The following is a 21,634-nucleotide window of genomic DNA, read 5'->3' as shown; positions in this document are numbered from 1 at the left end:
GAGGACAATTGGTAATCCCAGGTAATTTCTAAAGTACATATTTGTCACAGCATTGTGGGCCAAAGGGCCTGTATAGCGTTGTAGGTTTTCCATGTTTCTATGTTTTTTTTTATTATTAAGTCCACGGGATGGATGAGAACTCTTTTTTTGTTCAAAGCCATCTATAATTAACAGAGCATTAAAATTTATTATCCATTTTTTAAAAAATGGTTGTATTTTTTTAAATCAGCAAAAGTATCTAGAAGGATAGTGTTGTGAGGATGCTCCAGGTTAAAATTTCATGAAAACTGTTCAGACACATTAGCACAATGGTGAGTGCAGAAATCTGACTGAACTAAATAACATTGTATGTCATGGTCACATCCAAATTAAGTTGGTGAAATTCCTTCTATTATAAATTAATCTCACCAAGTATGCTGCTCCCACTCAACGACTGCGCCTGGAAATCTTTGATGTCATAAACTTTTGCATCAATTATGGTCCAAAAGCCGCCATCTTTATTATGATTCTCGAGGTCAGCTTTCCTAATTAGAGTAACCTCTTCATTATTTCGTGAGTTTTGATTTGTAAATAATGAACCTGCAAAATCAATTTTTTTTTAAATGACAAACTTTGCTTCTGTTCAAGAGTTTTAAATGAAGTTTGTACATTATTTTATCAATTTAGTTACAATACATACCCATTATTCCAGGCCACGCTAAATCATCATTATCATCCTTCTCTTTGCCAGGTGCCAACTGGTTAAATCTGTCCAAATGTTCCAACAAAGCAGCCAACAGAGGAATGGCCCCAGCCTCCTGCATCAGTCCAGCATTCTTAGTAAGTAGCAGTATGACACAAACTACCAACTCAGGAAGCAGAACTCCTACATCAAATTAAAACAGAACAGCCAGAGTAAGTGCCCCTTGTACTTAGCCATTAACTTGTTCACTGCAGAACTTCAGATTTTGACCATAAGTCATTGCAACAGAATGAGACCACTGGGCCCATCAAGTCTGCTCCACCAAGGGGTTAGGCACAGACAGTTTTTTAGGCTTTTCACATCTTTTACTCCTGCTACCAAAAGCAGAACAATTTTATGTAAGTTTCAGAAAAAGGATTTGGTACTTTCCCTGCCTATATGATGAATAAACTCTTCTCTAGCTTCCAGCTGGGTACATATATCGCTTTTAACCGATGTTTCAATGACGATGGCATTGAATCATCAATTAACATTGATACCCGTAGCTGGCTGGAAGCCAAGAAGAGTTTATTTGAAAAGTTTCAGATTTTGCAAATAGATTTTTTATTTGGTTCCAACAAGTACTTGGAAACACAATACCAAGCCTTTGAAAAGATAAACAATTTGAGATACAACCCAAAGAAAAACCTTGTTGGATAATTGAACTGACGTTTGAAAGATAAGTTCATGTACAAGTTCAAGCTTACTGTCATTCAACCATCAAACTAAGCGATGTACCTTCAAATCAATGTCCCCTCTAATTTATTTTTATTTTAGAATCAGGCTGGGTGGTCCAACCATTCCTCTGAGGATTTTTTTAAACATACCTCAAGAAAACTGCGTAGCACTTTAGTAAAATATTATATAAAAGAAAATTCCAGCTATAGAACAAAGGCTATGAGCACAGGAGCATTTCAGTTACTGCACGCCACACACCCACCCAGCTTAGAGGTAACAGTGCTCCTGACCAAGCAGCACTGTATAGTACATATAACTCACACATTACACAAAGTAATATTACCACAAGTAAATTAACAAATAATGTGCATCTACAACACAAATTAAAAAGTAAACAGTACAATGTTACTAGTACTTCATACATAAGGCCTGGGTGGTGGCAGGGAGCTCAGTAATTTCATGGCCTGGGGGGGGAGGAAAGAAGCTGTTTCTCATCCTAATAGTCCTTGACCTAATATTACAGTGCTTTCTGCCCGATGATCAAAGAGATTGTTGGATAGATGGGAAGGATCATTGAGATGCTAGGGACCCGAGTATGCAGCACTCATGATAAGTATCTAGGATCAGTAGGAGAGACCCTAATGATCCTCTCAGCAGTCCTCACAATCCTTTGTAGGTATTTGCAGTCAGATGCCTTGCAATTCCTGTACAAGATAGTGATGTGCTGGTCAGGACAGTCTTAATGGTGCTCCTGTAAAATGGAGTTGGGGGGGGGGGGGGCATGGAAGAACCTCACTGACCTCAACTCCTCAGGAAATGGAGACCCTGGTGTGCCTTCTTGCCCTCATGTAAATGTGTTTAATAACAATGACATCCTCAAAGCACAGGTATAGCCAGTCACAGATCCTGCAATATTCATCAATGTTAATATGATGTTGGTCGGTAACCAATTCCCTGAACATGCGCCAGTCAGTGTTTTCAAAACAATGCTGAGGTTACTCCTTCGGGCCAGGTCTTTAACTCCCTTTAAATTGGCTTGACTCATTTAATTAGTGGACTGTATGCAGGAATCAGCAGAACTGTTAAGTCGTCCGAAAATCCATGGTGGGAGCGGGGAGCAGCCTCGTATGCACCAGTGATGTTGGTATAAATCAGGTCTGATGTGTTCTCACCTCTGGCAGCAAAGTTAACATGCTGATAGGATTTAGGTAAAACTATTTTTAAGTTAGCATGGGTGAAGTTGCCAGCAACAATAAAGAAAGCATCGGGGTGTGTGGCTTGCAAGTCACTGAGAGCACAGTAGAGCAGTGCAATTGCCAAAATCACACAGTGCTTCTCCAACATTAGCACAGGGAGGCATGCATACGGCCACAATCACAATGGCATTGAACTCTACCAGAAGTGGGTAGTCACTACCGAAGCATTCACCTAGCGGTTCTTATTAACGTAGATACATAGGCACCTCTAACGCAGCTCATACCAGAGATTGCAGGAATTCTGTTGGCCTGAAACGTGAATTTCTAGCAAGATGGCCATTTCAGGGGTGGTATCCCAGAGCAACATTTTTGTCAGGAAGAGCACACAGATGTCCCTCATCTCACACTGATTCAGCCACAGACACAAGTAATCTAGTTCATTTTCTAGCAATCAGACGATTGAAAGCCAGCTGGCCTGCAGGGTTTGGGTTTTAGTCTCACATGAATACCAGCATGTTTTTGGTGCTTCCATTTCTCTCCACACCACTGCCAATGCCTTCTACCCTGGATGGCTGTAGCAGGCAACAACATAGCATGCAATAAATCCAAGCTGCCTAACTCTCCTGCTGCCCAACAACTCTCTAGTGAGGTAGATTTGCAGTTCTTAATATCCAGCAGTGTCTTGCAATATCACGAAAGACATAAAGGATGAACAATTACACCATAAGGTGAGCCAGAGTGGTTGTACGTTCTCCCCATAACCATGTGACTTTCCTCTAGGTGCTCAGGTTTTCTCTCACATTTCAAAGATGTACGGTTAAGGTTAGTGAGCAGTGGATATGCTATGTTGGCACCAGAAGCGCAGCAACAGTTGTGGGCTGCCTGGCCCAATCCTTCCTGATTTGGCACAATAACACATCTCACTGTATGTTTCAATGTACATGTGACAAATAAAGCTAATATTTTAAAAAATCTAATCTTTAAACTGTGTTGCTCTGTTTCACTCTGAAGCTCAGGTAAGAGAAAACTCAAGGTACATTTAGGCCATAAATGTAATTTATGTAATTAAGGTCACAAAAGTGAATTCATTAAGTTTTAAAAACGATTTCGCAAAAGCTTCACAGTTACTTTTACTAATTACAGCCTATCACTTACAGGTTTCTTTTTTTTAAACTTGACAGGATTCAATAACTCATTCACTAGATTATTAGTCTAGGTTTTGGATTACTGAACTGACACTGAAATACTTGGGGCAATTTTATATTAATACGGCTGAATAAAAGAAAGGTGATGTAGATGCTGAAACAAATATGCAAAATTAGGAGAAAATACTGTAGGTCAGGCAACACCCATAGAGAAAATGAACATGTTAATGTATCAAGTTGAACTCTTCAATAAAAAGTGATATGGGAAGCTTTGTCCTATATACATTGGTGGAGTAATTATACATTTTAAGATCACAGGAAACAAATACATTCAAATTCCTAAACACTCATGCCTGGAATATTTAATATACATTGGATTCCAGTGAATTGGGACACATTGGGTCCAGAACCTTTTAGCCCAATTAAGCAGTTGCCCCAATTAGCTGAAATTTCATGGAAATAGTTAAAAAGGTATAAAAAGACCATTTAACTGAAGAACAAACTATGTACTGAAATGAAATACAGCACAAATTAGAACATTACCAATGTATTGCAATACTATAAAGCCGTGTATATTAATTCCTAATAGTCATCTGGTGTACACCATTTGTGTGTGGGGTGTCCAGGGTGGAGTAGCACCTCTGGTGAAGGAGCTTGTCATGTCCATCCTGGGACAGCTCACTCACTTTTGATCCCCACTGAATACTGAGCTCTCAGGAACTGTTCATCAACAGTCTCTGGTCCCAATTAAATGAAGGGAATTCCGGCTATTTTCTCTGTTAGATTTTGCTCTTCAAGAATCGTTCCAAATAAGCAATTGTCATGATTAACCGATGGACCAATTAACTGGAATCCACTGTACTTAGGACTGTCATTCTAAACTGGTTACCTGTCAAATCTCCTTCAAGAATGCGAGACACTTCTGCAAAATGTCTGTAACTGGTTGAAGCAATGCTTGTTGCCACTGGCAAAATATCCCCAATGTGAGTACACAGAAGTGCAATATATTTTTTAAGCAGTGATCCTACTCCTAAAAGCTCTGGACCTGTGAAAAAATAATATAGTGCATACTGATTAGTACATGTAAAATCATGAATATTCAGGGTTTAAAAATAAAATTTGAATATGATAGTGCAGTTCTCTCAGCTTTAAAAACATTGATGAAACAATCATCTTGCACAAAACAATCTGTTGTGTCCTTCCATTCCAACCAAAGTTGAAAGTAAATTTACAAAGTACATACAATACTGTGCAAACATCTTAGGCACATTTTAAAAGCTTCTGTAAAGTGAAGATGTTTTCAAAAGTAATGAAATGAAAAGTCTTTAAATATCAAAAAAATTACTTTAAAGAGCAATAAACTAAAAAACTAAACCAAATCATTATTTGGTGTGACCACCCTTTGCCTTTACAACTGCATCAATTTTTTAGGTACACTATCGGGGAGTTTTATTATAACATTGGCTGGTTGGTTGTTCCAAGCATCTTGGAGAACTTGCCACAGTTCTTCCACAGACTTTGGATACCTCGCTTGTTTCTGTCTCTCCAGATAATCCCAGAGACCCTCGAAGACGTTAAGATCAGGACTCTCTGAAGGCCATACCATCTGTTGAAGAACTCCTTGTTCTTCTTTTTGCTGAAGTTATTTCTTTATGACCTTGACCTTGTGCTTGCTGTCATTGTCCTGCTGCAGGATAAAGTTCGAACCAATCAGATGCCTCCCTGATGGTATTGTGTGGATGAGAATCTGCTTGTACCTCTGAGCATTGAGGATTCCATTAATTCTGACTAGATCACCAACAACTTCTGCAGAAATGCAGCCTCAAGCCACAGGGAGCCTCCACTATGTTTCACTGTTGGCTGCAAACATTCATCCATGTAGCACTCTCCAGCTCTTCTGCAGACAAACTGCCTCCTGTTTGAGCCAAAAACTTCAAATTTTGACTTGTTAGTCCACAGCATTAACTGCCATTGTTCAGCACCTATTAATTTTGTGCATAAGCAAGTCTCTTGGCTTCGTTTCCACTTTGGAAGAATGGCTTTTTAGTACCAACTCTTTCATGAAAACCACTTTTGACAAGACTTCTCCAGACCAGAGGGGTGTACTTGGGTTCCAGTGGTTTCTATGAATTCAGAGTTGATAGTATTTGCAGGACTTCTTTCGATTTAAAAAGTATGTCAGCTTGATGTATCTCCTATCGGCTGCACTCAGTTTCAATGGCCGACCACTGTATTTCTCTCCTCTACCTTGCCCATTTGTGCTTCTTCAGAAGAGCTCGGACAACACATCTTGAAACTCCTGTCTGCTGCAGAATTTCTACTTGGGAAAGACCTTGCTGATGCAAGATGACCACCTCATGTCTTGTTACTATGCTTACTCTTGCCGTGGTGTAAGAATTAATGATTTGAAGGTTACCCTCACGTTTTAGGTTGGTTGTCCTTTGCCCAGTTTGATTCCTTCTATACCCGTGTCTATTTCAGATAATCAGTTTAGTTCATCCAACTTATTATATCATTGATCATTAGCGTCCAGTTTGTTATCTTAGTTTAATCATGCACTTGCTAAATACCTACAAAGTAATCAAGTTTTTATTTGAAAAGTAGTCTCTTGCTTAAAATGTTACTTTCTTTAACAAATTACAAATAATTATCTAACATTTAATTTTTTGGAAAATGAACATTTGGAAATCTAAAATTTGCTCTTTTCTACTAACACGCTAATGCAAAAGAAAAAATCTAAAACACAAAAAGATCTAGGATGCCCAACCTTTTTGCACAGTATACCATACCATACACCATATACCATACTGTATACATGAGATTCATTTTCTTGCAGAAATTCACAGAACTCAGATATACAACAGAATCAATGAAAAACTACATACAAAGACTGACAGTCAATGTGCAAAAGACAGACTGTGCAAATGCAAAATAAGAATAAAAACAAACAAATAATATTGAGAACGAGGGTCCCTGAAAATGAGTCCATAGGTTGAGGTGAGGGAAATTATCCATGCTGGTCCAGGAGCCTAATGGTTAAAGGATAATAACTGTTCCTGAACCCAGTGGGTCCTGTATCTCAGAGCTCAGGCACATACCATGATCAAGCTGCCACACATTCAAATAAAGTTGACTTACGTCATTGCACAACTTACTTTAGGCTCTGAATTAACATGATGCAAATTTTAAATTAAAGCAATCTTCTGCAGATTGCATTAAAAACTGAAAATTCTAGAGTCTGCAGCTTTTTTCTGCAATATGCATTAAATTACTTGATCATATAATACAATAACATCAAAAAGGACTTACTGCATCCGCTGGTCTCGTATTTGAAATTTACACCTTGGTAAAGTTTGCTGATTAGAAGACGTTGAAATCGTAGCAACAGATCCAAGGAAGCAGACCTCTCGCGATTGAAGTATTCAAGGTCCAAATAAGAAGAAATATGACGAGTGACATCTTTCAGTTTCGCAATGCTTTGCGATGCAATATTTCTTTAAAAGAAAACAGAGAAATTAATTCCTTTTTTGAAAGTTTTATAGCATCTACCTTTTTTAATTTGCCATTTCTGGCTACATGCTTCTAGTATGATGATTCTTTGGAATGCCAGGCATCTTCACTTTGCGAAACTATCACTACTTATGTATAGAAAACATTACAGTTGATCAAAAGCTTGAACAAATCTATTACCTACACAAAATAATTGTCAACAGTGATACTCAATGATAACTAGGTTTTCAAAATGCAGCTCTCTTTCCAACACTCAGCCCAAAATCAATAAACTCAGTAAAAGGATAATATTGGCTAGCATTAAGGAGCGGGGGTATGGAAATAACCATGCCCAGCCTGCTCTGCAGGATGAGGAGCCAAAGATGCTGACTCATGGTTCCACTGTCTGTATCCGGGAATTTTAAAATTTATGTCAGCAGACTTGGGGCTTGCAATGTCCCAGCCTCAATTCACTCCATGAACTCCACAGCTGGTCAAATAATTTCTGAAGATGGATATGGCCCAACCATAGTACTTGGTCTGGAGTTTTTACATCGATCTACTTTGTTTTAAAGTCACCATTACAGGCTTTCTATTCCAAAATTTTCCATTTAAAATGTCAACAGCTGCCTCAGAATTGGAATTAATCTCTATCAATCACCAAACCAGTAATTCAACCACTAAGTAATTTTCTAATTGAGAGCAATCATTGGGACAAATATTGAAATACTGATGCATGTAGAACTATAATTCAGCATACAACTTTGTTTTAGGAAAGTCTTCAAGATATAGGAGCAGAAATAAGTCATTCCGTCATGGCTGAATTATTATTCCTCTCAATCCCATTCTCTTACCTTCTCACCATAACACTGGATGCCCTTACGAATCAAAAACTCATCAAACTCCAGGTGAAAGACACCCGATAACTAGGACTCCACAGCAGTTTACTTCAATGAACTCCACAGATCACCACCATGTGCCTAAAGAAATTCTATCTCTGTTCTAAAGGGATGTCCTTGTATTCTGAGGCTGTGACTTCTGGTCCTGGACTATCCACTAAAGGAAACATTCTCTCCACAGCCACTAGGCTTTTCAATAGTCGATAGGTTTCAATGAGATCTCCTACATATTCTTTTAAGCTCCAGTAAGTACAGGCCCAGAAGCATCAGATGCTCTTCATACATTAACCCTTTCTTTCTCAGGATTATTCCATTGAACTCTCTCCAATGCCAGCACCTCCTCTCTTAGACAAGGGGCCACAATACAGTCTGACCAATGCCTTATAAAGCCCCAGCATAACATCCTTGCTTTTATATTCCTCTTGAAATGAATGCTAATGTCGCATTAGCCTTCCTCACCGTTCACTCAACCTGCAAGTTAACCTTGAGGAAACCCTGAACAAGGACTCCCAAGTCCCTTTGCACCTCTGATTTCTGAGTTTTCACCATACTTAGAAAACAGTCTACATCTTTATTGCTGCTACCAAACTACATCACTTCCGTACACTGTATTCCATCTGCAACTTCATTGCTCATTCTCCTAATCTATCTAAGTCGTTCTGATACAGATATTCAGAGAGGAAGAAGTTCAGATACAGGGAAACTGAAACAAAAGTTAATTTTTGGTTTAGTCAGTACCTTAATAATTGCTGTACAAGCTGAACAAGGGGTAAACTTTGTTTCCCAGAAGATTCATATATGCCTGTATTGATGAGATCCTTATCCAGAGGTGTTCTACTTCGATGGAGAGTTGAAGCATTGGCTTCTTGTTCATCTATTTCCTTCTCTTTCTGTGCTTCTTTCTTTGCTTCTACATCCTAGAAAAACAAAATGAAATTTCAATACAAGTGCTATTGCAAATGTAAGATAATAACAATTATAATTATATACTCAATGACCATTTTATTAGGTACTTTCTGTACCTAATAAAGAGGCCACTGTGTGTACATTTATGGTCTTCTGCTGATGTAGCCGATCAGCTTCAAGATTCGACATATTGTGTTCAGAGATGCTCTTATGCACACCACTATTAAGGTGTGGTTACTTGAGTTACTGTTGCCTTCTTGTCAGTTTAAGCCAGTTTGGCCACTCTCCACTGACCTCTCTCATTACCGGGTGTTTTTGCCCACAGAACTGCTGCTCACTGGATGTCCTTTTTTTTGTTTTTCACAACATCCTCCGCAAACCTTAGAGACTGCTATGCATATACATGTCCCAGGAGATTGGCAGTTTCTGAGACATTCAAACCATCCCATCCACCACCAACAATTATTCCACAGTCAAAGTCACTTAGATCACATTTTTTCCCCATTCTGATGTCTGGCCTGAACAACCACTGAATCTCTGGACCATGTCTGAATGCTTTTATACTGCCATGTGTTTGGCTGATTAGATATTTGCATTAATATACAGATGCTCCTAATAAAATGTCCACTGAGTTTTAAATTCAAAGCATAGCAAGGTGTACTTTCACAACATTATCAGATTAAATAACAACAGTATATTTGGGTTGGTGATCAAAAACTTGGCTAAAGAATTAAATTTTAACATGTAGCAAAGGAGAAGAAAGTTATGTAAATGGTTTAGATAGGGAGGAAATTTCAGAACATGCAAGCTGAAGAATTGACAAGAACTTTCAAGAAGCATCTCTTAGAGGAAGTATATTCCTAGTAAGATGTTCAAGTTCAATTCCCAATCAGCTATACACAGGAATACAGCCAAACGAAACAGCGTTCCACCAGAGCCAACATGCCAAGCACAGTACCAGCAGCCACAGAGTACAAAACATATAATTATGATTGTAGAAGTACACAGTTGCAAAAACAAAATAATATAGCCCAAGTCTGAGAGCTTTGGCCTGTAGATTGACAGTTGCATGGATGTTGTCCTGGAGTCACATCTCTGCAAAAACAAGCCACAGCAGTCCACCGTTTCACACAACTGCAGCTCCAGATGATTACAGCTTGTCAAGATGTTACACCAAGACCTGATTAGTCATAATCCTTTTGCACAACATGAAGCTACCCAACTGTCATGTTGCAACTCTATGATGCAAAATAGATTAAATAGTTATTTATCTAAATTGGCTAAGCTATGTGAATATTTTGTGCCCAAATTAGCTGCTGTTTACCTACAGCAATGACTGTCCGGCCAAGTATAAAGACACCAAGACAAAGAAAAGAAAGCAGATTAAGTTTAAAAGGCAGTTGAAACAAGCCTCCTGAAAAGGACAGCTAGAGTTGCAAGAAAAAGTTTGTGAACTCTTTGCAATTACTTGGTTTTCTGCATTATTTACTCATAAAATGTGCCTTGATCTTCATCTGTGTCACAATAATAGACTAACACAATCTGCCTAAACTAATAACACAATATACAATTGTACTTCATCGTTGAGGCAATAATGAATTCAGAACTGTATCAAGACATTTTATAGGAGAATGTCACGGCAGCGGTCCATCAGCTGAGGTTTAATAGAAGTTGGATGATGCAACAAGACTATGATCTGAGACACAACAGTAAATCAACAACAGGATGGTTTAAAAAGAAGAAAATCTGTGTTTTGGAATGGGCAAGTCAGAATCCAGACCTTAACCCAATTGAGATGCTGTGGCATGACCTGAAGAGGGCTGTTCATGCAAGGTATCCCAGAAATATTGATGAACTGAAACAGTTCTATATGGAGGAATGATCTAAAATTCCTCCTTGCCATTGTGCAAGTCTGATCAGCTGTTACTGGAAACATTCAGTAGAGGTTATTGCTTCTAAAGGAGGTTCTACCAGTTATTAACATACTTTTTCCAGTTTGGACTGTGAATGATAAAACAATGTTTTCAATAAAGATGCAATAAGTACAATTGTTTGTGTGTTATTAGCTTAGGCAGATTGTGTTTGTCTATTACAGTGACAGATGACGATCAGACCATATTTTATAAGTAATTAATGCAGAAAACTAGGTAATTGTAGAGAGTTCTCAAACTTTTTCTTGCAACTGTTGTGGTAAAATTGGACAATTAATGGAATTGAAGAAAGAGTCTACAAATGTGTTCAAGGCACAAATATTGTAATGATTAATTGATTTTCACCACTTCTACAGCTTGAAAGAGCCAAAGTCAACAGGTTCAGGACAGTATATAATATGATAATAGAAATGACAGCTTGAATACAGAAATAATTGATCTGTTTTACCTGTATTTCAGCTGTAATTGCAGCATTGAGAGCTGACTCCAAGCCACCATCTGCCATCAGACTGCTCACCAGAAGATCTATCATAAATCGACGACCCGGACTGACATTCATTTCGTTACCTGAAACTTAATTTCCAATAAAATCGAAATGAGGGCTGAATGTGTACAAAAATGCAACAAGTTAAAACATACATCTCAGCACAGTGGCCTCGGTGGTGAAGCTTGTTATACACTGGCCTTTCACCCATACAGCTGTATTCAAAGCCTTTGAGAGAGCGTGAATCAACACAGCCATTCAGCTTATCAAGACTATACTAGCATTGAGAACATACCCATCCTTCTTATTTCCCTATAACCTATGCTCCTTTACATGCCCATCCATCACTCCTCCCTTACTCTCCTGTCACCCATCTACACTCAGGGACAATTTACAGTCTGCAGTTATCATCACGTCTTCACCCAGAGCAGCCAACAGCAATGGACTCAAAACAAGAGAAAATCTGCAGATGCCAGAAAACCAAGCCACATACACAAAATGCTGGAGGAACTTAGCAGGTCAAGCAGCATCTATGGAAAAGAGTAAGCAGTCAACATTTCATGCTGAAACCCTTCATTAGGACTGAAGATAAAAAGGTGAGAAGTCGGAGTAAGAAGGTGAGGGGAGGTGAGGAAAAAAATACACGGTAGTAGGTGACAAATGAAACCAGAAGAGAGGGACACTTCCTTCTTCAAAGGAAAGAAAGGAGCTCCCCTTCCTCCACCATCAACGCTGCTCTCATCACAGCTCTTCCATTTTGTGCGCATTTGGTCTCACCCCATCCTCCTGCCGTCACACCATTGATATGGTTCCTCTTGTCCTCACATTCCACCTCAACAGCCTCCAGATCTAGCACATAATTCTCCGTAACTTCTGCCATCTCCAATGGGATTCCACCAGCAAGCACATCTTTCTCTCCCCCCTCACTTTCTGCGGGGAATGCTCCCTACGCAACTACCTTGTTCATTCATCCATTCCCACTGATCTCCCTCCTTTCACTTATCCTTGAAAGCGTTACAAGTGCTACACCTGCCCCTACACCTCCCCCCTCACTACCATTCAGGGCCCCAAACAGTCCTTCCAGGTGCGGCAACACTTCACCCATGAGGCTGTTGGGATTATCAATTTTATCCAGTCCTCCCAGTGTGGCCTCCTGTATGTCAGTGAGACTCAACTAGATTGGGAAACTGCATTGCCAACCACCTACGTTCTGTCCACCTGTAAAAGCAGGATCTCCTGGTGGACACCCACTTTAATTCTACTTCCCATTCCAGCATGTCAGTTAATGACCTTCTCTACTGCTGCAATGAAGCCGCACTCGGGTTGGAGGAGCAACACCTTATATTCTCTCTGGGTAGCCTCCAACCTGATGACATGAAGATCGATTTCTTGAACTTCCAGTAATTGTCCTCCACCCTGCTCCTTCACCATTCCCATTTCCCCCTCTCAACTCATCTCCATGCCTGCGCACTGCCTCCCTCTGGTGCTCCTCCCCCTTCCCTTTCCTCCGTGGCCTGTCCTCTCCTATCCAAATGCCCCTTCTCCAGCCCTGTATCTCTTTCACCAATTGACTTCAAAGCTCTGCACTTCACCTATTTGTTCCAACCCTCCCCCACATTCTTACTCTGACTTCTTATCTTTTTTCGCCAGTCCTGATGAAGAAACTCAGCCCATAATGTCAATTGTTTACTCTTTTCTATAGATGCTGCCTGAGCTGTTGAATTCCTCCAGCATTTTGTGTGCGCGCTAACAGGCCTTTTGTCCCATTTACCTTAATCTAATTTTATTTTACCCAGACTCCTATTAATTCCAATATCACCTACACACCAAAAGCAATTCACAGTGGCAAGGTAATCTACCAACCCATGTCTTTGAGATGTGGGAAGAAAGCAGAGCACTTGGAGAAAACATACTGCACTACAGAGAGACCAAGCAATCTCTGCGTAGACATCACTTGAGGTCAGGATGAAATGCAGACCACTAGATCTGTGCACTAGTAATACCAACTGCTATCTCACCCAGCCTATCTTGCCCCAAAACTGACAACCTCACTCAATGAAGATACATGGTTGCTCTTCCAATATTAAAGCCAAAGAATATTTTTAGGAAGAGAGTGGAAAGAGCTTTACTGCACATCTAGCTGTCCAGCTGTTCATCTGCTAGTTTCTGGGTCAGCAACATTACCTCAGATAAAACTGCCAAAGCCTTACCTGCATTAGGCAGCAGTGCAGAAAGTGCTCTGGCTCTTTCTTCAGCTGTAGGGAGCAGAACAGACCAGCCGCTCTGCAACACAGCCTGTGCAGACGATTGCACAGTATTCAGAACCCCAGCATTGCTGGCAAGTGTCACCACTGTCTGTTTTAAGCTATTCAACAAAACGCTGCCTATGCCCAAACCAAGGCATTCTGGGTCAACTTGATGGCTAATAGCAGCATGAAGCTAGAATAAAAGGAAAGTAAAAATAGCATTTTTAATCTATTCAATCGTATTTCCTTTCTCATACACAAATTGAACTTTAAAATATTTCATTTAAAAAGTAATCTTAATCATTTCATTTCCTGATTAGCGAGTCAAAATAATAAATAGCTAGGAAGACCTAATTGAAATTAACGAAATTCATATTACGCTATTGAATTTAGATATGTTTTTTTTTAAATTAGGCATAAATTTTTGTCTTAAGAAGCTACTTGTATCACTGATAAATACACAACTTTTGATTATTCATTACCTGAAGTCTCAGTAGATTGAGTGTTGCAACAGCCATGCATTCTTTCTCTTGTGGAGGGGGCCAGTCCGAACTACCATCCATGCCTTCACTTACTTGTCGCAATAGCAAGTCCAATTGCTCAAAGGTCATCTGACAAACATCCACAACAAAGGGCACACGAAGGCCAATTGACCACTCTGAACAAGAGGACCAAGCAAAACTCTAAAGAAGAAACAAATTTACAAATTAGCCAAATAACACAGCTCTGTGTGGTAAATATATTATCCAGAATTGATTTCCACAACTCAAAATTATACGCTCACTGTAACTATAAATACTGCAGTAGAACAGAGGGATCTGGGAACACAGATTCTTGATTCCTTTGAAGTAGCATCACAAGTAGATAGAGTCATAAAGAGAACTTTGGCACATTAGCCTTCATGTCTCAAGTACTGAGTACAGACATAGGGATGTTTCAAAATGTCGGTGAGGTCAAATTTGAAGTATTGTATGTAGTTCCGGTCACCTATTAAAAAGACTGAAAGATTATGGAAAAAAATTTACAGGATGTTGTCAAGATTTGAGTACCTGAGGTATAGAGAAAGATTGAATAGGTTAGGATTTTAGTTCTCTTACCCAACCTCAATGGGGAAAATAAGCCTGCTTGCATTTACCCTATCAATACACCTTGTAATATTGTATACGTCTATTGAACATCCTCTCATTTTCCTTTGCTCCAGGGAATAGAGGTCATGGCTTAAGGTGAAAGACGAAATGCTTAAAGAGAACATGAGAGGAATTTCTTCACTCAGGTGGTGAGATTGCAGAACAAATTGCCAGCAGAAATGGTGAAATTGGGTTCAATTTCAAATCTTAAGAGGTTTGGATTGGTACTTGGATGGGAGGGGTGTGGAAGACTGGTTCAGGTCAATGAAACTAGGCAGAATAATAGTTCGGTTTGGACTAGATGGGCCAAAGGGCCTGTTTCTGTTCTGTATGATACTAAACTACTCTCTATTCTCTCATTCAACATTTAGTAAGGAAGATTCCTTGAAAAAGGCGCTGCATCCATGGGCTCAATTTTTTTTTTAAAAAACCAACACTGCTGAATAAGGCACCTGGAAAGATGATATGAGTCTGAATCAGCTGAGGAAAAATCAACTCAAATACACGGGCATCCCAGATTGTGAATCACCTGACTAATGGAGATGAACATGGATATTCCTGAACTGGGGAAATTGGTTTTCAGACTGTTCTTAAGAAAAGAATCCTTATGCAAGCAGAAGACTGCCTGTATAATGTACAGTATGTTGCAATCAAGTAATTGCTGGTATTTATTCAGAAAATCTCACTTAATGTTGTAGACTAACATTGTTCAGAAAATTTAAAATGTAATCCAACAGAGGATCAATGCCTTTACAACTGTGCTTGCCAAAGAAAGGGAAAAAAATCTATTGTACAACTTCCTAAATTCATCCCACTTCAAAGAACAAATTTTTGCTAAGCACAAATTGAACTTAAACTGTAATATATTGTGATTGGCAAAATGAAAACATGACATTGCATGGAGAACAACATGAGTAAATAATATGCTGTACAAAAAAGGGGAATGGGGCCATATGTGTACACTGCTAAAGAAATTTAAGGATAAAATTAAGAAATCAAGGAATCTTCATTAAACGTCAGAATAAATTATTAACATTCGAAGTAAAATGCTCAACTACATAGCTAAAACTAGAATAAAAGTTAAGAGCAAGTCTAATTTAATCAGTTCTATAATCTCATGATAGCATACATTCTGAACACAAGAAAACCTACAAATTCTGGAAATCTAAGGCAATACACAAAATGCTAGAAGCCAAGCAGCATCTATGGAAGGGAATAAACAGTCGACATTTCTTGCTCAGGTGCCACTGAAGGGTCTTGGCCTGACACGTCATCTGCTTATTCCTTTCCATACATGCTGCCTGGCCTGCTGAGTTCCTCCAGCTTTTTATGTGCATTGCCTTGCATACATTCTAAACTCTACTAGGTGCCAAGACAAAATAAATCATAGAATCATACATAATTTGGCCTAACTTGGCCACCCTTAAATATTAACCCTATATGGTCCATTTGGTCCACAGCAGTAAGTGATCCGATGGAAACTTCTCACCTGCTTTCAGCAACTCAGCTTCAACCACTGTCTCATGCAGTGAATTCCAGATACTTTTTGCTCTGATAGGTGATCTTATAGAGGTGCATAAAATTATCAAGGGCATAGATAGGGTGAATGCACAGTCTTTTCCCCAGTGTTAGGGAATCAAGAACTAGAGAGCTCAGACTTATGGAGAGAGGGAATAGCTTTAATAGGAACCTGAGGCCATCTTTTTAAACCAGACAATGGTCAGTACATAGAATGAGCTTCCAAAAGAAATTGCTGGAACAAGTACAGTTACGACATTTAAAAGGTAAATGGATGGATAAGGTTTGTAAAGATATGGGCCAATCCGACCAACTTAGAAGGGAATCTTGGTCAGTATGGGCCAGTGGGTGAAAGGGCCAGTTTCCACACTGTATGACTGACTCTAGGTGAAGATTGTCCCCTCACATCTTCCCTGAATCTCTTCTCCCCACCCCCCCATTTACCCTAAAAATAATGAACTCTAGTTTTATCTACCCCGATATGGGGAAGATGATTCCTGCAGTTTATACTGTCATCATTTTACATACCACAATCACATCCCCCTTAACTTCCCCTGTTCCAGGGAGTGAAAATAAAATGGTTTATCCTGTCTTTTCTAAAACGTCCGCTGCTCTATTCCAAAAAAAACATCCTGCTGTGTTTCCTCTGTACCTTCTAAAGTATTGTCACATCCTTCCTACACTTTGGTTACCAGAGCCACACACTCCAGCTGAGTCTTAACCAAGGTTTTCTGAAGTTAGAGCTTAACCTTCCTATCTCTATTCAATGCCCTGACTAACAAAGTCAGCATCAGATATTCCTTCTAACTATATTATTTACATGCTTTGCCACATTCAAGGATATACTGACTTGATTCATCAATACAACATAACGTATTGCCATTTGTAGTGTATTAAATATCATCTCCTCAAATCAATAGCTACAGACATCACTATGACCACTGGTACTGTACCCTTCTGTACATAGTTAAAAAGTGACTACATTTTGTCAAATATGCTGGTGACAGTTTCTCCACAGTACAAATGAATACTGTTAACTCTCCCCTTTGTGTTTCATTGAAATCCTACTTTCAATTCATGATCATTTGAATTTTCTTAATAGGCAAAATCACCTCAGCATACTTTGGAGACCAAAATTCAAAGTTACCTGAGCTGCTCCACAAGCAATGCCAACAATATGTTTTGTATCTAACCCAGGTAGAGCAGCTGGTTCTGGTTTTGTTATCCTCAGTGTATCAAAATGTTGACATTGATCATTGCTGCCCCAGCTATGCACTTCACCATCTTCTGTCAGTACCATGCAATGGGTGGATCCAACAGCCACATCAACTACTTTTTTACCTGTAATCAAAAACAATGCACAGAAAGAAGTCTTAGTAACTGATCAGAAAATGCAAATATACACAGACACACAAGAGACTGCAAATGTTGGGATCTGGAACAAATAAAAACAGACTTTTGGAAGAACCACAAAGTGTTGGAGGAACTCAACAGGTCAAGTGGCCTCTTTGGAGGGGATTGAGCAGTTGATATTTCAGGCCGTGGCCCTTAATCAGAACTCGGCCCAAAACATCGACTGTTCCCCTCCACAGATGCTGGCTGATTTGCTGAGTTCCTCTGGATTTCCAGCATCTGAATGCTCTTTTGCCCTTCTGTTTTGGAAGAACTCAGTGAGTCAAGCACAATCTGTAGAGGCAAAGGAACTGGAAACCTGTTGGTCAGAGTGAGGTAACTGAAGAACAACAGAATCAAAGATTTGGACTAATTTCAGCTCCTCTCTACTTTTCCTGAGCCAATAATATTGATGATTAAAAATCATTCAATATTGACGAAGACTCAAACCTTCAATTTTGATGATCAAGGTTGTTACTCATTAACCTGATTACATTAGGCATTACATATGGTTTTATGTTAATTTTTTTGATTAGATCTAGCATTTACATTGTGCCAATAATGTGCCAAAACAAACCAATGCCCTTTACCAGAAATTGGTCCAAAAAAAATTTAATTCCATGCTACATGTGGTATTAGAACAGAGGATAGTTTAATCACTGGGGCACTTTTTTTGAAAGAAGAATTAAGAATTAAAATGGCAAATAGAATTAGAACCAAATTTCAGCACTTCAGTCTGTTAGTTGCCAATGGTGAAATAATTAAATCCAGAACACAGAGGCCAAAAGTGGAGAGGACAAAGATTTAGAACACACAAGAACACAGAATAGTGCAGCACAGAAACAGGCCCTTGTCTGTGCCAACCATGATTTTAATTTAAACTACACATCTGCTGTACATGGTAAATATTCTGCAATGCACAGCCTGCTCATGTACCCACCTTAATATTTCTTAAATATTGCAATCATATCTGCTTCTGCCATTTCCCTTGTCAAAGTGTTCCAGACACTTATAACTCCCTGCATATGAAAATGTTGCCCTCAAATCTTGCTTAACCTCCAATAAACACACCCCCTACCCCTTAAATCTATGCTCTCTAGTACTTCCACCCTGGGAAAAAGATTGAACTATATACTTTGTCATATGTCTTTCATAATTTTATACACCCTTTTACACCTAAGCTAATGTTGTCTCCCTGCCAGCTTGAAGAAGTCTGGCCATTCTTGTTTGACCTCTCTCATTTGCAAGGCATTTTTGCCAACAGAACTGCGGCTCATTGGATGTTTTCTGGGTTTCACACCATTCTCTGAAAACTATAGAGACCATTTTGCATGAAAATCCTAAAAGATCAGCAGTTTCTGAAATACTCAAATCACCTGGTCCGGCACTAACAAACATGACTCTGTCAAAGAAACATAGATCACACTTCTTTCCCACTCTGATATTTGGTCTGAACAACATCAGCAGCTCTTGACCATATCTGATTACTTATACGTATTGAGTTGCTGCCACATGATTGACTGATTAGATCCATGCATTAACAGGGTGTACCTAATAAAATGGCCACTGAGTGTAGGTTGGGATGGGAAAGTCACGAGAGAAATACTGGAAGGATTTTAAGCTGGAAGGCGAATTTTTAAAAATTGAGTCAATATAGGTAAGTAATCGCAGGGTGATGAATGAATGATGAGAATTTGGTGCTACTTGGGATATAGTCAGCAGGATTTTAGATAAAATTCAGTTTATGGAGATGAAAGGGATAAGACCAGACAGGAGATCACTTAAATATTAAAAGCAAAAGTACACGGGATTAAACATTAATATGTTGAAGCAAAGCAATACCAACCCTGAAGACATTCCAATAATTTAGGATATCGCACATGCTCTTCAGTTCCATGGCCAAGTCGTTGGGTATCACCTTTTCCCCAGGTGTAAACTTGTCCATCCTTCGTGATAGCAACTGAAAACTGGCTGCCACAACGCACTTTGATGATATCAAGATCCTGAAGCTTCTCAATCAACTTGGGAGTTTTACAGCCATCGCTGCCGCCTCTGCCCAATTTTCCATAATCCCCATCTCCCCAGGACCATACTTGGCCTACACAGAAATTAATACACACATTAAGCTCACATAATTCTTCAGGAACAGAAAAGATCAAGCAGCAGATAAAACATTCAGAGAAACTACACAAAATTTAAATTTTAACATACAACAGTAACAGAACCAAAATAGAATGCACAACTACATTTAATAAAGTACATTTATCTCATCATTTCTTTTTCTTTGTCTATGCTAATGATATAGAAATTACAGCACATTACAGGCTCTTCGGCCCACAATGTTAAGCCGACCATGTAACCTACTCATGAAACTGGCTGGAATTCCCCTACCGCAGAGCCCTCTATTTTTCTAAGCTCTATGAGTCTCTTCAAAGACCCTATTGTCCCTGCCTCTACCACTGTCGCTTCCAGTGCATTCCATGCACCCACCTCTCTCTATGTGAGAAACTTAGCTCTGACATCCCACTTATACCTACTTCCAAGCACCTTAAAACTATGCCCCCTCATGGTTGCTATTTCAGCCTCTGGAAAAAGCCTCTGGCTATCTACACAATATAAACAAAATGATTTAATACAGAATAATAAACTATATCAAAAAGCAGCTTTCAAAAAGAATCTTATATATCCCAGTAAATGACATCAGAATTTCCTCCTTAAATTGTAAAATTCTACCCCATTTGAAGTTCATCATATACCATACTATGCAGAAGTCTTAGGCACATATATATAGCTAGGGTGCCTGAGACCTTTGAACAGTACTGTATATTGGTTAAAATAGAAAAGTGGTTGGGAAACAGAAATAAGAGTACTTAACTTCGTATTAGTTCAGTAGTATTAAGTGTTATTTGGAAACTGGAAAAACAATATACAGTATTGTGCAAAAGTCTTAGAAACTACATATATCTGCTTAAGGCTTTTGCACAGTACTGTATATCCCCAAATATCATCACAATTGCTGCAAAGAGTTTTCCATAAAAGAATACATTATACAATGATATTGTTTACCAATGCACAGGGAAAAAGTTGAGGTACTAAAGATCAGTAAGCCATACAACCAAATTTTCCACAGAAACCAAAGCATCAATAATGCTACTCAACAGATTAATTTTTGATTTTACAGTCTTTAATGCTGTATCATTTGGATATGTCATTATTTATGGAAAAGTACTTCATGACATCAAGCCATACATAACATACATTTGACAGCCCATGTACTACAATTGTAGCTCAGCTTCAAATAGGATTGCAGCAGATGAATAAGTATTACTTACCATTATCAGCCACTGCCAATGTCTGGGCATCGCCACTACCACATGCAACATCAACAATCTTTACTCCTTTCAATCCAGCCACAAGTATGGGTGTAGTCTGATCTTCACTTGACCCTAGGATAGCAGAGACTCAACACATGAAAGGGCTTCTATTTGTTCAAAAAGTTAACTGATCTACAGTACTGTGCAAAAGTCTTAGACACATATCTACAGCTAGGGTGCCCAGCCATACATTTTGCACAGTACTGTTGTAATTTTATGTATTGCACTGTACTGCTGCAAAAAAAAAATTTCATGACATATGTGAGTGTTGGTAAGATATGGATCTCAGCCAAGAGTGGGAAAGATGTAGGGAGAGGGGAATCATGGTTGGGATAAGGGTAAAGGAGAGGGTGTGGGAAGCACCAGAGAGACATTCCATAATGATCAAGAAACTAATTATTTGGAATCAAATTACCTTGCTTGGTTTCTCAAGGATGGGTGTGTCTGCACCCTTGCGACACCACAAACACCACCCAGCACTCCTCCTTTGCCAGCTGATCCACACCCCTAACAAGGTATTCCACCCTC

The 21,634-nt window shown here is 39.1% G+C and overlaps 1 protein-coding gene across 7 annotated transcripts in view; it reads right to left on the bottom strand.

Annotated features, from left to right (window-relative positions):
- Positions 1-21,634, bottom strand: part of herc2 (HECT and RLD domain containing E3 ubiquitin protein ligase 2) — a 242,326-nt gene that overhangs the window by 150,005 nt on the left and 70,687 nt on the right. For all 7 annotated transcript variants that reach the window (XM_059963844.1, XM_059963845.1, XM_059963846.1 and 4 more), the window contains exons 13-23: positions 21,065-21,178; positions 19,579-19,830; positions 17,488-17,681; positions 14,178-14,378; positions 13,660-13,888; positions 11,414-11,538; positions 8,867-9,045; positions 7,050-7,234; positions 4,630-4,785; positions 680-865; positions 409-579 (exon numbers count right to left, since the gene is read on the bottom strand). In XM_059963844.1, the coding sequence (XP_059819827.1) occupies positions 409-579; positions 680-865; positions 4,630-4,785; positions 7,050-7,234; positions 8,867-9,045; positions 11,414-11,538; positions 13,660-13,888; positions 14,178-14,378; positions 17,488-17,681; positions 19,579-19,830; positions 21,065-21,178 (1,992 nt within the window). The remainder of the gene's footprint in view (positions 1-408; positions 580-679; positions 866-4,629; positions 4,786-7,049; positions 7,235-8,866; positions 9,046-11,413; positions 11,539-13,659; positions 13,889-14,177; positions 14,379-17,487; positions 17,682-19,578; positions 19,831-21,064; positions 21,179-21,634) is intronic.

The sequence above is a fragment of the Hypanus sabinus genome, chromosome 3, assembly GCF_030144855.1.
Source record: "Hypanus sabinus isolate sHypSab1 chromosome 3, sHypSab1.hap1, whole genome shotgun sequence".
Taxonomy (NCBI): domain Eukaryota; kingdom Metazoa; phylum Chordata; class Chondrichthyes; order Myliobatiformes; family Dasyatidae; genus Hypanus; species Hypanus sabinus.
The sequence above is the reverse complement of the archived record's forward strand: the minus strand, read 5'-3'. Positions and strand labels throughout refer to the sequence as shown.